Below are 19,779 nucleotides of genomic sequence, written 5' to 3' on the forward strand. Positions count from 1 at the left end.
TTCCCTTGGTAGGTTGAAGGTACACTTCCTAAAGTCCTGTTCTATAGTTACCAAAAAGAAAGTGAGTCAAAGAGAAGTGATTCTGGCAGTCCTTCCTCATTCCTGCACTCTGCCAATGGAGTAAGGTGGTCACCTCTGAGTGGTGGTGCAGACAGATTGACTGGTTCTAAAGGATCAGTAATACCAGCTGCGTGTCAGCATCAGGTTATAGCTCTTTAAATCACTCTTTCAAATTAAAGTCCTAGATAAATGGTGGGCAGTTTCCGGTCTTTGAGTTCTCCTCAAATTTTATTATATTGTAATATCCTGCCATCAAATATTTCCACTCCTGCAGAGTAATTCAGTATGTCATGGAATGATACGTTTCCAAAGTAAAATATTTCATTTTAAACCAATTATGCTTTGTTGGCAAACTTACATTTCCCAGAGATGGACCAGTATATGTATTTCTGATTCTGGAAATTTCCATCTTCTGCCTTGCATTGACAGCAGATCTGGGCATCGCTTCCGATGGGTGGTCAGCTCGTGACCCTTTCTGTCCCCTGATTCCAACAATCAATGGGACCAGGGATGGACTCTGACCTCACATATAATCCTGCCTGCATCCTATCTTTTTCCTTCATTCATGGCCACCACAGATGTTCATTTTACCCTGACTTAAATGGAATACAACATGGGGAAAGACTGTATGTGGTATATCTCTTAAGCTTGACACAACATCTCTAATGACCGCTGGACATCACACATCCCTAGGAAATTACCTGAACATGAAATGTGCAAGTAGCAAAAGGAAGTTGCAGTTCTAGTATGATCTCACATTTGTTTCTTAAAAAAACTATACACATATTTAAAAAATATTTATTATTTATATATGTGAGCCATATTGCTAAGTGTGATTACCACTGGGCAGTGTGTTTGTGTGGAGGGAATGGTGGTTGTTGGGGAAAATACATTCTTATATTTTTTTATTCATTCATACTTAAAAAAAAAACCTATTTCATATTTAAATTTTACTCTGACAATAATGGTCTATTAAAAATATGTGGGCTCTTTTTGAAGGAACAGCAACCAAAACCCTCATAGGAAAAGTCAGGGTTCATCTTGTTGGCATATTTGTTGGTTAAGAGTGCCGCCTCTGGAACCAGGCTGTGTTCAACTGGGACTCTGCACCTATTTTCTCATCTGTAAAATGGGAATAATAAGCAACCATCTCAATCACAGTGAAGATTAAAAGAGTGAATATATGTAAAGCAGAGCAGTGCCTGGCAATTGACAAGTGAGAACTATGGCTACTATTACGACTGTTATTAACATACCTTCATGGGCTGGGCCCTGTTGGTGTGCAGTATTTACTTTATAAGTCTGAGACACCTGGGAGAGCAGATTTTACTCTAACAAACCTCTCCATAGTGATGAACATCTTCACCAAAAGGCTAGTGTTTAATAGTAATGTTTTAAAAATGGCCACATCATTTTGCATATGTAAACCAGCCATTTATATTTCTGTCGTGGATGCTTAAATATTATACCCAGCAGAAAATGGAAATAAGTTAGATACTGATCTGTTGTTTCTTGCTGTTTTTTCCAGGACTCAGAAGGGGTAGAAATTATGTTAGGAGTTTGTGCAAGTGGTCTGTTGATATATCGCGACCGGCTGCGAATAAACAGATTTGCCTGGCCCAAGGTTCTAAAGATTTCATACAAACGGAACAACTTTTACATTAAGATCCGGCCAGGAGAGGTAAGTATACCCACATCTGCATGTGCGTTAGGAGGAAACTCCCTGATAGCAAGCAAACATTTAAATTATCTGCGTATGAGTTCTGAGCATTGTGGGACACAGTGAATTACATCTAAGTGCCTGAGAAAATTTATTGTAGATTTGCCCAATAAACAGTAATAAAGAAAGTAGTCTCTCCCTTTTTATATTGTTCCAATATTTCCTACTGCATACACTAATTGAAGGGCTTTAAAAAATATATTTTAATATAAAATCCAGTTTCATGAATAGTTTTGTGTATATTTCAAACAGTAATGGATAAATCTCTTCCTCCACCTCCTGTTGTTATTTCTCCATGCTCTTTCTACTTGTCCTACAAATCGGGTTGTACTTTAAAGTGAAAAGCTTAGAGGTCATGTACTTCAAGGTACAAGGAATATTAGAACAAAGGACAGTGAGTGTGAATTATGTCAACGTTCTACAGCTCAATATATGCTTGTTGTTTTTATAAGTCAAAGAAGCTAATGAGAGAATCAAAATTGTTAACTAGTCCTTACTCCTTGGACAACAGCCTCCATGATCAACTTATGTTTATATCTTGCTTAGTGGTTTGTACATAATAGTAACACGTATCTTCTCTTATTTACTTAACGGATAGTTAATAAATACCTTGAATTTCTAATTGGTGTGGTTAGTATAATTGAGGCAGTCAAAGCTCAAAGATTCTAGCATACTTATATCTCTGAATGTTTTCTGATATAATATAGAGTTACCTCTTATCTTCAAAATCTATTTCTCCACTGGAGTTTCTTGATGGAAAATGCAATTTTTAAAATCAGAATATCGGCTGGGCATGGTGGCTCATGCCTGTAATCCCAGCCCTTTGGGAGGCCAAGGGTGGGAGAATCACCTGGGCCCAAGGGTTTAAGACTGCAGTGAGCGTGATTGTACCACTGTACCCCAGCCTGGGTGACTGAGCGAAGACCCTGTCTCAAAAACAACAAAAAATTGAAATATAAAGCATGTAATGATGTTTAATATGAGAATAACATCATACCTATCTATGATGACTGAAATAATCTGTAGGCTTTTCATGTAAATACTTAAAATTATAGTGTTTTAAAAATATTTCCTAAAGATTATGTGTTTAACTTATAGCCAATAGATAGTCATTTGACTTCACTGAACATTTGTTAAGTGAGCACCTATTTATTGTCAGGTATTAGAAATAGAAAGACAAATATGACCTTGTTCCTTATTAAGGACTTTTCTGTTTAGCAGGAAAACGGATTCACATACTTTGATTGGAACAGCATGATGCAAATGAGATGATATTCTGTAGGCATGGGGTGAGCGTAGTATTGTACGAGGCCAGAGGGGAGAGCTGGAGAAATGAATCAGCAGACACTAGTGAGTCATGGGAGGTTTTAAATCAGGATGTGACACAACTAGGTGAATATTTTGGAATGATAGATTTCTTAATGAAATTCAACTACTTAGAAATATGATGTGATAAGACCTAAACTAGGGCAGAGGCTCTGGGAATAGACTGGAGGGAACAAATTCAAGAGAGAGGTTTGAGAGGCAGAAGCAGCAGATCTTAGAGACAGGATGGAGGAAGGAATTAAAAGAGGGAAGAGTCCAGGGTAATCAAAGGTTTTCAGTTTGCATGATTGAAGCCAATGGAGATGACATTAGGCAGGAGGGAAAAGGGGGAAATTTACAGAAAAACAATTGAGATCCCTTTGGAACAGATTTTCAGGGAGTAATTCTTGCGTAAGAAGGAGTTGAACAGAGTTGTCAACTATATATTTTATTCAAGGCCTTAGACATGGAATAAATTACTCAAAGAGCAAGACAAGTTAGAGAAAGAAAAGGCCCTAAAACTAGAACTCTGGATAATACTACTATTTGAGAAAGGGTCAAGGAGATGAAGAAATGACAGCCAGAGAGATAAAAGAAGAAACATAGGCTGCTGGATGACCAGGAGATGAGTTTCAGAGGAAAGTGGTTAGCTAGTAGTACCATATGTTACAGAAGGGGCACGCAGGGTGTGGACTAACAAAAGCATGTTGAACTTGACAGTCAGGCCCCATGATGACATTTCAGGGTTCAGAAAGGTGTGGGGAGCACCTGCCAGGGCGTGTTGAGGTCAGGAGTGAGGAGCAGAGGCAGCAGGTAGTGGCTTCTGCTTCCTGAAGTTTAGCAGTGAGGCGCGAGATGGGGTTGTGGTGCTGGCAGAAACAGGCTCAGAAAAAAGCTGTTGTTTCACTCCGTTTCTCTCTGTTTTTACAATCTTATTTACAGCCTGAGAGGAGTGAGAAGAAATTATTGGGAACACACAGGCTCTGAAGAAGTTGAAAGAAAGTGATATAAAACACAGAGAAATAGATACTAATAAACTATTAATACCTATTCAGGTAGTCTAGGAGCCTGCATCCTCCTTGCCTACAGAGGTTGGCAGAGACTCTTCCCAGCTTCTTGCGGCAGAGTGCAAGCTGACTCTTCCATATAACCCCGGCATTGGCATAGTATGTGCATATTAGTTGCAGGATGAATAAATGGATGATGGTTTAGTCACAGCTACACTGTATCTGTCTTGACTGGGTCCCTGGGACAGCAGTGATTTTTACAAACACCACTGCGCATGAACATCCAGAGTGAATAAGAAGTTGGGAAAGGCAATTGCGGTTGAAGCAATTGTGATGTATTTCCCACTTCCCCTAATCATCCTCAGCAAGCAAGAAATAGAGGTCAAACATGATTGTATCTCACATGCCATGCATATGACCCCTCACCTCGGTTCTTTGCCACATAAATTATTTTTGCTATTGATTATAGCAGTAGCACTGGTTGTTTGCTCTTTGGGGAAGCCTTTACTGTTTAAGATGATTGCCCTCTGGTGGTCTGATGTGTACTTTCTTCACAATGTGAAAACCTGTGCATCTGCAGTAATAAAGTATATTATGCAGGAAATGAGTATTTCACCTCGAAAAATCAAATGGCTGATAAAGCATCATCTGAAATGTACATGCTAAAAGATATGAAAATATGTTCCCCCAATCTCTGATCTTACGTATGATATAGAGAGACGTTAGCATTTAACACGATAATCCATAGTGGAACACACAAATAAAATCGGCAGTCTCGACACCAAGTTATCAACTACCTAAGAAATATACATATTTCCTGACCAGACATTAGGAGAAAAATGTCATTTCTAAGAATGCTGTAGACTGTATCTGTAAACATTTGGTTCATTTCTGTACCTTGCAGTTGAAGTCATTGTGTCATTGAGAAACCATGAAAATAAAATTTAAAAGTGGTATCAGGACAAATTGATTTCTGGAATAAATTTTAAAAAAAACCCTTTTGTGTTTAGTTTTCAGTAGTATCATAAGATACACACTTATTCAGAAGAATTTTACTGTATGCATAATGTGGCTACTTGTACCTGCAGCATTTTAAAGACACATTTTCGAAATTAACAAATGAATGTGTATAGCATGAATTATGCATGTAGCAATTGATCTAGTAAGTAAATTTTTAAAATTCTGGTGGCAGTATGATTTTATAAATTATTTACAGGGCTTCTGTTATTTATAATTTTAAACTTTACTCTTCAATGTATTTTTTTTTTTTTATTTAGTTTGAACAATTTGAAAGCACCATTGGGTTTAAGCTGCCAAACCATCGAGCTGCCAAGCGTTTATGGAAAGTATGTGTTGAGCATCATACATTTTTCAGGTAGGAAGAGATTATTTTGTTTTTTCTCTAAGGAATAATTATCATCACTGATACTGAAAAAGAATGTCAATAAGAAAAATATGGAATTTTATTATTTCTATTCCTTCAAGTTCATTGTCACCATATTTCTTGATAAGAAATCCTAAAAGAACTAGGAAAAGAGTAAATTTGAAGGATTTTCCGTAATTTGTCATGTACTTACGTGTCCCAACCTCCTCCTCTTTAGTGTATTTAGTGTCTTTACATTATTTTTAAGGTGTCCACTTCAAATATCCAATCTATTCCTTACTATTTCAATTCCTTACTATTTCAGTGATTTCTTAATCCCTGAATCTCTTTACCTACCTATGCATGGTATGAGACCCATCAAATTAGGCACCCAACAACAAATTATCACTCTTCTTCTTAACTAATATCAATCTATTTAGTTGCTGTTTGGGCTTGTAGAACCGTAGACTGTCTACTTTGCATGGAATGTTAAAAGTTCATCTAGTTCAGTACAACCCTCATTTGCATATCTCCTCTCTACAACATCCCTAGTTGATATATACTATGTGCATTTTTTTATGAAATCAGATTTATTTAACTGCAATTTGTGTGTTAAACGTTTAGCACACAACACACACGACCTCTCAGAGTAAAAAGTTTAAAAAGCACTCTCAATATTGTACTTAATAGTCTTTCTGCTGTTTTTCTTTATTCTCTTTAGACTGTTGTTACCAGAAGCACCTCCCAAGAAATTCTTAACCTTGGGTTCCAAGTTTCGTTACAGTGGCAGGACACAAGCGCAAACGAGAAGAGCCAGTGCGTTGATAGATCGCCCAGCACCTTACTTTGAACGCTCCTCCAGCAAACGTTATACCATGTCTCGCAGCTTGGATGGAGGTAGGCGTCACTTACTGGCCCTTAGTAACCTAGTACCTACCCCAAAAAGAGTATGAAACTGTCATGAGCTCTCAGTAAGCACAGATATTTCTGGATATTGTACGTTGAAAAGCATTTGTTGCTCATTGACTGAATGGCACATTTTTAAGTCTCCCCCAGTGAAATGAAAGTCCCTTTGTCAGTCTAACATCTGCAGGTTTATGTAAAATTACATGAAAGAATGGCATCAGGGAATGAAGAAAATAGCTTTCTTAAACTGACACCCCAAATTTGGAGAAAGATGCTCTCATTCTAAATATAGTAGTCACATACTCTGTGATTTGATTCTCTTGCCAACAAGTCTTAAAGGTTTGGTAGGTTTAAGACTATTTGTTTTATAAATCTGTAAGTTACATTTATTTCTGTTTCTAAAAAATCTTCATGAATGAAGTGTGGCCTTTATCAGTTAGTTGATAATAGCTGGTAGAAAGGATGACATGCAAATAACGGAGCAAAGGGCTGTAAGTTAAATTCTCCTAGTTGTGCTAATTACTACCCCAGATGGACTGGGAGAACAGGCTGTGTAGGGGTTCTGTACTGCCAAGTCAAATTAGTCAAATGGAGAGATGATCACTCAAACAACCTTTTTAGGGGATAACACAACAGTGAATTTTTAGTAGGGTTTTGTTTTATCAAACAGTTTCATGGTTGCTCTCTGGAGTAATATGGAGGTATGCTTTCTGCTGCAAGGCATGCCTGCTTAACAGTGCTCTGGAACTGAATCATGTCTGGGTCTCTGTCTTCTAATTTGGAGCACCTGGAGGTTTGTGTTTAATAGAAGATCTTATCCTGTGCAAGTAAAAAGAATTAGGAGTTTCTGGTATGCAGGTCGTGGTTTAAATAATAAGGAAAAACATAAATAAAAATAAACAAAAGTTACAAATGCCTGAGACCATCTCCTTCCCTACCTTTTTTGCCACTGTTCCCCTGAGAGTTTCAGCTCTGCCTTCCCCATTTCACCAGCTGGGTGATTGATGGGGAGAGGTGCTCCCCGAATCTCCCAACTAAAAACAACTGTCTTTTTCTAATGGAATACTTTGTGAACAGTTTACAGAAGAAATCAAAATGGCATTATTAGTGCTGTATTATGTATGTTACTAATGAGGTGGGAACTGTACTCATGTGACATCGGTAAATCCAGATTGAAGTCCAGGCTCTGCTGCCCTCTGTCTCTGCTGTGGTTGACAAATGATTTCAGTTCTTCAGGTCTGTTGTAGTCATCTGTTACAATAGGAATATTATATTCAGACTTTGATGGGGCCGTTGTGAAAAGCAAGATATATATGAAAGCACTCTTGTTACATAGGCAATTATCTCAATCATCATATTGATAATTACTCTTTTTCACATTTTTAAAAAATTTTCAGTAGCTTTTGGTATACAAACAATCAGTTTTTGGCTACGTGGATGAATTGTATAGTAGTGAAGTCTGAGCTTTTAGTGCACCTGTCACCTGAGTAGTGCACATTGTACCCAATATGTAGTTTTTTATCCCTCACCCTCTGCCCACCACTGTCTGCCTTCTGAGTCTCCAGTGTCCGTTGTATTACTCTACATGCCTTTGCATACCCATAGCTTAGCTGCCACTTATACATGAGAACGTATGGTATTTGGTTTTTCATTCCTCAGTTACTTCAGGTAGAATAATGACCTTCAGCTCCATCCAAGTCACTGCAAAATACATGATTTCATTCATGTTTATGACTGAGTAGTATTCCATGGTGTATATATATACCACATTTTATATCAATAATTATTTCTACAGGCTTTTGTGAGCTAGCCTAGGAAGTTCATTACCGTTGTGTGTTTTCTAAGAGTTTCCGGAATACCAAACTTAGAGCCAGCCCTTTTGAATAAAATAGTTATCAGGACTGTTTCTAGCTGAATTAAGATATTGAAATATCCATGTTAACATTGAAGCTTTTCTTTTTGGTTTATCCTATTGACTCTTCTTTCTCCTTTAGGTTGTCTCTATTACCTATTTCTGTATGTTATTAGTATTTGAGGAACTTTGTAGAATCGCACTTTTTTTTCCTGAATATCCACTTTGTTCAGTGGTGTGCACCCCAGGGAACACATTTGTTGTGAATATTGTTTTCCTTATGACCTTTAGTGTGATAATGACTGCTGAGAAGACAGAAGACAGTTGTGAAATCAGTGTACTAACGTCATGCTGTCTCTTTCTCCCTGCCCAAAAGTGATGTTAGTATGTGCTGTCTCTCACTCTTCGCAGTCCTGCCAGCTCTAGTGTGTTTTCTGCTGCTGTTGAGCTGGGTGGCACAGCTGCATGTTGCAACATCAACCGCTTTTTTGCAGGGTTGCATCTTACAGAGGGTGGCCTAACTGGTCTATTAGGAAGCTTTGTCTCATATGAGCTTTTTCAATAGTATAAAGAGATATAAAATGTCTTAGTGAAGATATTTTAGTGACATAGTTTAGCTATCAAAAGGATTTCAGAGAGGATTTCATTTCAGAATCCTTTTATTTACATTTTAAAATTCCTAACATAATAACGTGGATTATATTTTGTCTGTGATTAGTTACTGTGTATTTGAAAAGCCACATTTATAAGTTTTAATAAATTTTATATCTGAAACCTAAAATAATGAGTACCAAATTTTAAGATTTAACTCAATTAAGCATCTTTTCACTAAGACGTTTTAGCTGGGATGAAAGGCTATGTCTTATTCTCTTGCGTTTGCATGTTTTGTATTTGCATGAATTTCATTTAGCAACATTCATTGTGTTTTCCCAAAATATTAGAGATGAGTAAATGTATATGCATATTATGGTAGCCCATTTAAAACGCAGTAGAAATGAAAACATTTCTGTGCTTTAGACGAATAGAATTGCCATCTGTATTTTATAATCTCCACCAAGATGGTTAATTTTTGTTATTACCCGTGGAGCTTTTATATTGTAAGAGTGACAGACTTTTCAACATTAATAAGAAGAAGAAAACCAGTTCAGTGCTTCTTGGTGAATGGCACTTCCAAAGAGCCAAGTGTGTTAGAGCAATTGTGTACTGTGAAGACTGCCGTTAGGTGTGGAATTGGCCACTACGAGACTGGTGCCAGTGCCAGCCGGTGACTCCGGGTGATAACAGGCCCAGCGGCAGCCTCGCCTCATGGCCCTCCACTCACATCCACTCTTACACACATCCTCACCAGAGAGCCTGAGGAGAGAGGACATTCCAAGACATGAGCATTTCAAGAATGTTAAAGCACTGGTATGGGAAATACAGGAAGCTCATGCTTACAGGAAGGTCCCTGCAGCACTGATTTGTTTTCTCAAGACAAACCTGGTATTTTGTGATGGTATTCTTTTTTTTCAGTAAAGATATAATTGGTGTTGTTCATCTGTCTTCTGACCTAACTATTTTGGATTTTATTTCTTCAATTGTATTTGCTTTTAGCATCAGTGAATGAAAACCATGAAATATACATGAAGGATTCTGTGTCTGCTGCAGAGGTTGGTACTGGCCAGTACGCCACAACAAAAGGCATCTCTCAGACCAACTTGATCACCACTGTGACTCCGGAGAAGAAGGCCGAGGAGGAGCGGGACGAGGAAGAGGACAAACGGAGGAAGGGGGAAGAAGTCACGCCTGTCTTGGCCATCCGGCACGAGGGAAAGGTATAGCTCCCAGACTGCCTGCTAGAGCTTGCTGCAGCTTTTAAGAATGACTAAATGATGCTGAGGCTGTAAACCAGGAATGTGCTGAGATTTAGGGTGAATCATATGTCAGCACTGGTCACATTCATATGACAATTTTTAGATTATGATTCCTGTTTCAACATTTTTCCTCTGAAAGATTCGTTCATAGCTCTTTGAAAATTTGTATTTTAATAACTTGTGTGCTATGTAAGACTTTCAATAGCTGTCCTGTATGTGTATCTTAAAAATACTTTTGGTGGCGTATTACACTTTTCTGTTTGGGCTCACATTTCAGAACTGTCACTAAAGTTGTTTTCTTTGTTTCTGGCCCCATTCTCCTACCCAAGTACAGCATATTTTTCTAGATATGCAATTATCATATTACCATTCTTCTGACTATAAGTGCATGACCACAGCCTATATGTTTTTACTTACAATCTAATCAGCAGAGTAGTGACTGGCCGTGTTTTGAAAAGGGATGTTAAGGCAGAAGGTTGCAATAGAAGATAAAAAGTGAGTTTGGCAGCAGTTTCTTCTTTCAGTGTTTAATTCATTAAACTTCGTAACATCGTTTCACCCCAAATTAAGTATCTTTTTTAACATAATTTTTAAACACTATTTTTTTTTCCTGGTGATCAGCACTACAAAGCAACTTTTCAGAAAAATACTTTAAAAGTCAAAAAACACTTCAGGAGGTTTATACCTAATAATAATGGAAAAACAGAGTGCCTCCTGGCCTGTACAGAGCATAGAGTAAGAGGAAATAGCAGAATGAAAATGCTCGTAATAACCCATGGGTTATCCTAAAATTTGAGTAAATTTGATTCATGAGTGCTCTTTTGTACATGGGCTCTTCAAATAGAGATGGAGAATCAGTACCCCGGATTCTATGGAAAGTGTTCCTTTTGGCAAGAATTTAGCAGCAATATCTTAACATAGACAAATCATTTTTGTAGTTATATTAAAATATTACAAATGACCCAATCCATCATCTTTTATTTTTTAGGATAAGATCATTTATTTGGCAAACACAAAATTAGGCACAGAGTAGGAAATAATGGCAGGGCTATTTCGATAACTTTTGCTGTTAAAATGTGCTTTCTTCTAAATTTTGTTTTTACACTCTTCCTGTCTGTTCAGTCAAGGAAGGCTTTAAAGGGGACAGAAAAGAAGATAATCCACCCAAAAAAACCAATACATGGTTCTTCTTCTTATTCTAACATTTTGCAAAATCGCCATGCCAACATAAGATTCCCGTGGATGTATAAGTATGAAGAAGTGACACATCAATGTAAATGATTTTTAGTTTTGCTCCCAAGATAAGGCCAGACATTTTTGCTTTATTTGATTTTAGAAGACCACAAGTTTGTTTATGTAAATCATAGCACTAAGCTGTCCTCACTGGGTGCCATTTGTGATGTGGGAAAATAAAAAGACAAAGGACACTGCCAGCCTCATAGCCTGAGTCTCTGAGAAGCCAGCGTTGTGGGCAGAACATCTTCAGGAAGCCTGTAGCTGAAATCTGGTGCTTGGATAGATGTGGGCTGGCTTGGTTTCCCCAGTGCAAAGCTGTCTTAGAAATGACTTCAATAATCAGCATGGAAGGTAAAATAAACCTTAATTTTATCTTACTCCATCTTCAAAAAGTAACCGAGAAGGTACTTATTTTTCAACCAAAATGAAAGTGTATTACTGAAAATAGTTCTTGAAAGGCTGGTCCACTAGCTTGCCTGGCAAGGAGGCACGTTTCCCAGGCTGGGATCCCCCAGATCATGGGGCCGCCTCACCTCCATGCTGGAGGACAGTTGTCTTCATGCAGAAGTTAGAGTGTAGCACCTACATTATTTTAGTTTAATGAGATTTGTGCAGGTTCCTGTTTAAAGTGCCGTCTTCAATGTCAAATACGAGTGTGTGGGAAAAGACATACTTGTCTCATAGTAGAAAGAGACCCTTCCAATGCCGAAGGGCTATGATTTTATTTGTGCATTTTCTTTCCCTCATGCCTCAGATGTAACTTTATTTGTGCATTTTCTTTCTGTCGCTATATTTACCACTTCTCCCCAAGTCAGGATTGGATAACCACACAAGGCAGGCTGGGTAATTTCCATGCTGTCAGGCCACTGGACAAAACACACACATACACACATGCAGTGACACAGACATCAGCAGGAGTCTCATTACCTTCAAACTTGGACTTCCCGGCCTGCAGCAGCTCCAGTACCTGCCCAGGGGCTTGGGGCAGGTACAGGAAGGTACCTCCCTGCTTGGGACTTGTGTGCTTTCCTTCCTCCCCTTCTTGTCCAGCAACCCCTCCACCACCTGCAGAGGAAACTGGCACTGGTGGTGGAGACTTCCAGGACCCAGAGAGAGGGGAAGTAGATTCACCTACCCCATTAAAGTTTGCGCTCACCAGGGGAGCACTTGTGGAAAACCCTGCTGTTATTATATTAAGGCCTCAAACCAAAGATCTAAACATGCCCTTTATCTGCTAAGAAAAATCAGAAGGCTGGGAAATTATATCTTTCTGTTATTATGCATCATAAATAATAGAAAGTAAATACTGGCGAAGCGTGTTACAAGAAAACACATTGTTGTTTCTAGTTAGCTTGTTGAAATCACTTGAGTTGAAGTTCCACTAATGTCCTAAGTAAAGGAGCCAAAATGGAGTTTTCAAGGGAACTTTAATTCTTTTTGAGGAATGAGATATTCAGAAGTGCTAAGTGTCGAATCCCTGATTGTAACTACTTATCAGATAGGAGTGGGGCCAGAAACTTCTTGATTTAGAACGTAAACTCTCTGTTTCGGATGTAACTGAATAACCAAGGAAAGGACTAATGTTAGAGATTTTTTTTAAATCAAAATCTGGATTGGATTTCATCTTTATTTTTAATCTAGCTGAACTATAGTAACAGCTCTGCTACCTGAAAATCAGAAGAAGGTTATTGAAAGTCTTGATTTTAAGTTATCAGATTTACTTATGTTTGTTCCCCAAAACCTGAAACTTTCTAGAGTGTTGGTCTAAAATGAAATTTTTTGATCATGTGAAATGTGTAGACTTTGGGATTGCCCACGAATACCTTCTGTTCTGAGTTTTTAAAGAATTCCACCTGTATATGATGGTCTAATGGGAGAAATGTAGCCATTTGTGGCAACATTGGCATGCAGCTTGAATACTTTTAACATTCATGAGCAACCCTAGTGCTAAAATTTTTGTTTTACAATTTTATATTGATACCCATAAGAAAATTAACTAATTGCAGTTTTCTTTTTGTCCTTTTGCACCTCTGTTTGCTGCTTTCTGTCTCTCTCTGTCTCTTTCACATCAGTCACCTGGGCTTGGCACTGACTCATGTCCCTTGTCACCCCCATCCGCCCATTGTGCCCCCACATCTCCCACAGAGCTCCGTAGGAGGTGTAAGGAGAATGACTGCAAACTGCCAGGTTACGAGCCATCCAGAGCTGAGCACATGCCCGGAGAGCCCGCCTTGGACTCTGATGGCCCAGGGAGGCCTTACCTAGGGGATCAAGATGTGGCTTTTAGCTACAGACAGCAAACTGGCAAGGGGACCACCCTGTTCTCCTTCTCCTTGCAGCTCCCCGAGTCATTCCCCTCCCTCCTAGATGATGATGGGTACCTCTCTTTCCCCAACCTTTCTGAAACCAACCTCCTGCCCCAGAGCTTGCAGCATTACCTCCCGATCCGCTCACCGTCCCTCGTGCCCTGTTTCCTCTTCATCTTTTTCTTTCTGCTGTCTGCCTCCTTCTCAGTGCCATACGCTCTCACTCTCTCCTTCCCTCTGGCTCTGTGCCTCTGCTACCTGGAGCCCAAGGCGGCCTCCTTGAGCGCCTCCCTAGACAATGACCCGAGTGACAGTTCAGAGGAAGAGGTGTGTACCTCGGCATAGAACACGCTTCCCCTTCGTGTTCCGTGCTTGAGTCCGAAACAGTGTTAGCCGGCTGCTGCCATAGTGGTCCTACTTTCAGAGCCTCATTTATTGTCTGTGCCAATATGTTGAGGTTTCTGTGTGTTGGGGAGTCCAACCTGGGCCCCAGGGTTAGGCACAACACCATGTGGATGTAGCAGTCTGAGCCCAACCCGGAATCGTTCTGCTACCCACTGAGTTCTACGTGGGATGAAAGACTCAGCCAGAAGTCAATTTTATGTAACCCATTAGCCATGTAAAAGATCAGGGCTAAGCTGAAAGTTCTGATCAGTTATTGTTTAGTAAGGTAAATCACATATAAGACCGATGATGAGTTGTTTCAACTCAAATGATAGTCAAGGAGAGGTGGAAGAACGCATCCCCAGAGGGGATGTATCATTGTCACCTGGGTAGCTTTCTAAAATTGCAAAGGTATCTCCTCCCTGAAGATCCTGAAATGTCCCCACCGCCCTCTGCTCATCATCGCCGGACAGTCACTGTTATTCACAGACAGGTCTGTCAGTCAGATCCCGCATTGTGTTGTGTCAGAGCAGTTGAAAGCACCCACATGACATCAGCCATTGGTAAGGGCAGAAACAGGCCCAGAAGCAAAAGCATGCAGTGCAGCAGTGTTCAAACACAATCAGAAAAGGACTAAATTGACGTTTTCAAACAATGCAAAGACAGGCTGAAATTTCACCAGTGCTAGCCATGCCAATGCAGATAATATGACAGCGATTCTTTCAACTGCAGTATGAGCCTCAAAATCCCCCCGTTTTCACAGTGTGGTAAGGCTGGGCCTCTGTGGCTGCAAGCCGGACATGGACATAGTGGGGGAAAGACCCTGAACTATCAGCCTCCGTCCTTGAAGGCATGCTGCTGCAGGGCAGGCTCCTGTCCCCCACTGGAGCAATTGGACAAGCTGGCATGGTAGCCAGTAGTTTTTCCTGTTAATTGCTCTCCTTTCCCACCACCCCACAGCCCTGTGAACAGCCCAGCAGTTTCTCTTTCTCCAGGCTTCAAACAGAGTGCGGGGAAGAATAATAGAAGCTGCCACCAGAAGCCCCAGTTGCTCTCATGCACGCCCCTGCCCACACCTCTCCGCAGGCTCCCTGCAGCCCTCCTGTTCCCACAGAACAAGAGCTGTTGTGACAGGAGAAAAGGAAAATACCTTACCATTTTTTTCAAAAGTCACAAAGTCAAGGCAATGCTAAAAAAGGAAAGAAAGTCTGATTCTGTGCTCAGCTAGAAAGTGATAATTTGAGCCGCACCTGTGAGTATGTAGTATTATATGTTGAGAGTGTGCGAGTATCTCTAGTTAGTGGAATTATGACCATTTCTCTGCAGCGGAAGGAAAAAAAATGTGAATGGTCTCACAGGTGTTTTAAGTAAAAGTCTACACTTAATAGATTTTGCATAAGAGACATTTTCAAGGTTCTTGAGTTTTATATATAACGATTTGCTCCAACTGATATATAAATAACTTTTTACACATGGAAAATATTTTGAGAACTACTTGAAATCCTAGGCTTTAATATCACTATTTCTCATATTGGTAATATTATCAAATAGTGTTGGACTAGAACATATTACAGTTAAGAACACAATATTGTCTACAAAGACAATTTTATTATTTATTAGCTGATTTCTAACATGGAGATATATTTTTCCTTTAACAGTGGAGTTAGTCATCAAGCTAACATAAGGCAAAAAAGATTGCTGTTTTATGCTTTTCTAAATTCAAAATAAATGTTTGAACTTTTGTATAGCAAACCACACAGATCTTGTGCCTAATCCAGGGTATACATCTTGTTGTAATCAGTGCATGAGAATTAATGTTAAACTTGGGCATGTCTGCATTACATTGGCAAAACAAATCACAGCAGTTACTTGTTACAAGCTAGTGAACATGTGATTGGAGCTTCCCGGTCATAACTGTCCTTGTTATCACAAACCTCCGAAACCATGAATTAGCACTGACCACTGGAGTCTTCATCACCCTTCTCCGCAGCCCTAGTCAGCCCATATGATAGCTCTCCTGCCATCAGACTCTGTAACTAGCCATCTGTTCAGTGTTGTCTCTTGAAGTGTTAAGAGCTGTGCATTCTAGTTCAGGCTGAGCTAGAGAACTCATATTGAGGTCATCCTGGATTGTTTTATTTAAATTGCCATTTGCTTACATGGCCTGATTTCATCTCTAGGCCTCAAGCACTGTGGCAGCTACACTGGGTAACTTCTTAACATACAATTCAGCCTTGTCACTTTCGTTTTGCCAAGTCACTAGCAATTAATTCTTTTTAAATATTGTATCATCATTGCTTACATTTTTAACATGTTACAGTGGCTTATTTCCAGCCTTTCTCAAGAGTGAAATCCAGTATAAAAAGGCTTCATCATTTCACATTATAAAGCTATTGACCAGTCATGATTTTTCTTTTGTACTTTTAGAATGGTCAAATAAGAAGGGGCAGGATGTCAAAATATCCTATCAAGAAACATGAGATGAACTTACCTCCCCAAACCAGAAAATGCTATTACATGTGTATTTCTGAGTAATTTTTTGATAATACAAAGAAAAATAGAGATGAGTTCAAATCAAGAGGAAGAAAAATTGATTAACTGATTTACAACATTTTAAATTACATAAACATAGTATTATATAATAGTTTACGATATGCTATACATTTGCAGTTTTATGTAGGCATCATACATTATAGAAATACCAGTTGATATAAAAACTGCTTTATTCAGCCTTATTCATTTATTTACTATTGATCAGGCACTATACTACGGACTGACTAGATGCTAAGTAGGAATTCAAGAAATTTTGTATATGGACTATGCTATTTGTATATGGCTAAGAAAAATAGGAATAACTATATAATATAATTATTATAGGCATTTTTTAAGCTCTGGGTGTGTCAGGCATTATATAAAGCATTTACTATCCATTATCCAATACAGTTAGGGCTGTTATTTTCCCCATTTTATGGGAAGGAAACTGGGACTAAAATATAAAAAGTACCCAATGTGCCACAGGTTTGAACAGAAAGGATTTGAGCTCATGTTCATCTGACATTAAACCTTTCCCTCTTAACGACCACTGCCCCCTGATGCTAAAATGCTTGCAAGTTACTGAAGTAAATTTTAAAACCATAAGGGAAATAAGCTAGACTGGAGGAGAAACACTTTCAAGAGTTTTATAAGTGTTTGACACAACTAATTAGAACACTAAATGCAAGTCATTCCAGCTGGGTGTGCAGTGGCTTACCCCTGTAATCCCAACACTTTGGGAGGCCAAGGCAGGTGGATCACTTGAGGTCAGGAGTTTGAGACCAGCCTGGCCAACATGGTGAAACCCTGTCTCTACTAAAAGTACAAAAATTAGCCAGGCATGGTGGCATGCACCTATAGTCCCAGCTACTAGGGAGGCTGAGGCACGAGAATCGCTTGAACCCAGGAGGCAGAGGTTGCAGTGAGCCAAGATTGCACTACTGCACTCCAGCTTGGGTGACAAAGCGAGACCCTGTCTAAAAAAATAAAACACTAAGTGCAAGTCATTCTTATTTATTCTTGAAAGCCTAAGATCTTTGAGTTATTCTGTACACCTAAACAAATAACCGGTCTCTCTTACTAATTCAAACTGGCCTTTCCCAGGGCTGTCACTCGGTACAGCCATACTAATCCCATAGCAACAATCACCCTTATAAGAAACTTAACAGCCACCTCCTGCCCCCAGTTGTTAACCAAGCTGGTCAGGTCACGAAAATGTGTCAACATGCTTTCCTTACCAACCTCCAGAAAATTATTTTCCACTTAGACTTGGTAGCAAAGGTGCCAGAATGGTGTCCCGAGGTACATGTGCTGAGTGTGTGTTCAGCCTCCCTTTCTTTTAGGAGTATGCAACATGAAACATGCAGCTAGTGCCAAGAAATCAGCCTAGCAGGAGTTTAGTTTTGTCAGTGGAAACAGCACTGTCCCAGTTGTCCCTTCTTGACATTTCTTGTTCTTTGTAGTGGGAGGTTATTTTCAGAAGCAGATTCAGCATCGTAGACTCCCCTCCCATTTTGATTTTTGTTTTCAAAATATTAATCACAAATATTTGATGAAGGGAACTTTATTAATGATTAGTTGATATCTGTGTAGGGAAAGTCAGTTAATATTAGGACATTTAGATGTCCATGGCTCTCCTCTACTCAAGAGAAAACAGCTCGTAAGCCATAAACTCTTGTGAAACAGATTAAAAACCAGTCCTGAAATTACTGTTCTCATTCTCCTCAAAACCTAGGCTCTGTCAAATGCTGTGCTTTGTTTTATTTGTTTCCAAGTAGATGTTTCTCTCTTTCTCTCTCTCTGTCTATTGTTTCAACAATTCTTCTTATCATTTGCTTCATTTGAATGGTATTTTTGGAGCAAGATGTTTAAATACATACTTCAGTATACTTCTTTATATTGGAGGGTGGGGCAAAATAACATGCAGTCTTAAAAAATATCGAGTTAGCAACGCTACTTGAAAATTGAGTTATTTTTTTCCCATAAAAAATATATATATACCTGTGAGTCACTGGCATTGTGCCTTTTATAATTGACAGGTAATGCGGACAGCCTGAAGGCCTTAGATGGATGTAAATTATCATAATGGTATAAATGAGGGGCTGAAAGTCCAGTGACTGTTACAGTAGCTTTTTCTGTAAATTGACATTTTCGTTTACCTTTGAGATATGAAATATTACTAGAATAAAATATATATAAACATCCATTTTATTTGCATTAAACATTTTAAGGAGATCTTGCTTGAGGTTTTTAGTTAAAAGTTGGAGGAGGGGTGTGGGGAAGACAAATCGGTTTCCCTGAGACATAGAACCGGACAGGTCAGCGTGGCTCCCCAGCTCCTGCAGCTGAGTGCGCCTCAGGTCTTCCTATGAGTTGGCTCTGCTGATGACACCTAGCTCTGGCCCTTCTGTTGCTTTGCTTGAACTTGTGTTCTTGTGGGAAGGTAGTATGACACAGAGAAATCACAGAGAAAGAAAATGATCTGTCCGACCTGTGCCAGACCATGTTTGACCAGATGGTTTACTTTCTGTCCCTGCCTTCCTCCTGGAACCTGATCCCTTCTGTGGTCAACAGACCGACAGTGAGCGCACGGACACTGCAGCCGACGGGGAGACCACCGCCACTGAGGTTGGTATCGTGGCTGAGAGTGGCTGGTAGTGGCGTACCGAAATCGCCTTGTGGGGTGGCTCTGCGTTTAAGAACTCCACATATGAGCTGTTGTAATGGAAATCAGTTCTAACTTTAACAGTAGGAGTTAAATATGTATTTTGTCATCTAAACCAGTGGTTCTTAAACTCTGGCCTACATCACAATTACCTGGAGGATTCCAGCCTCATGTTTCTCATTCAGAAGGGCTGGGGGTGGACTTGAGAATTTATATTTCTAACAAGTTCCCAGGTGATATTGACTCTGCATATCTTAGGATGTATTTTGAGAACTACTTGCCTAGACTGATAATACATTTTTTTTAAGAAAAAATTCTATCTCAAATGAGAGGCTATAGATGCATGATAGAATGAATGGGAAGAAGGTCACAATTAACTAGTATTTTGGCTTGATGCAGATATATTTTTAATTCCCCAATGGTGAAATAATTCTTGTTAAAATAAGACTTACTCATTTTTGTAGCCTTTGACCATAGCCTCGGTCACTCATAAGAAATGAATTTTCAAATTATTGTTAGTACTTTATTTTTGAAAAACGTAATCACATTACACAGTGATAGAAGATATACTGTTATTTCTCCTTTTTTCT

The 19,779-nt window shown here is 39.2% G+C and overlaps 1 protein-coding gene across 3 annotated transcripts in view; it reads left to right on the forward strand.

Annotated features, from left to right (window-relative positions):
- The window catches only part of EPB41L3 (erythrocyte membrane protein band 4.1 like 3), a 149,845-nt gene that overhangs the window by 113,125 nt on the left and 16,941 nt on the right, over positions 1 to 19,779 (forward strand). For 2 of the 3 annotated variants that reach the window (XM_025365081.1, XM_025365080.1), the window contains exons 9-13: positions 1,589 to 1,741; positions 5,370 to 5,467; positions 6,177 to 6,352; positions 9,807 to 10,027; positions 19,099 to 19,152. In XM_025365081.1, coding sequence (XP_025220866.1) covers positions 1,589 to 1,741; positions 5,370 to 5,467; positions 6,177 to 6,352; positions 9,807 to 10,027; positions 19,099 to 19,152 — 702 coding nt within the window. Of the gene's footprint in view, positions 1 to 1,588; positions 1,742 to 5,369; positions 5,468 to 6,176; positions 6,353 to 9,806; positions 10,028 to 13,374; positions 13,936 to 19,098; positions 19,153 to 19,779 lie in introns of all 3 variants that reach the window. The other variant, XM_025365079.1, reaches the window with a different exon arrangement.

Source organism: Theropithecus gelada, chromosome 18 (assembly GCF_003255815.1).
Source record: "Theropithecus gelada isolate Dixy chromosome 18, Tgel_1.0, whole genome shotgun sequence".
NCBI lineage: Eukaryota > Metazoa > Chordata > Mammalia > Primates > Cercopithecidae > Theropithecus > Theropithecus gelada.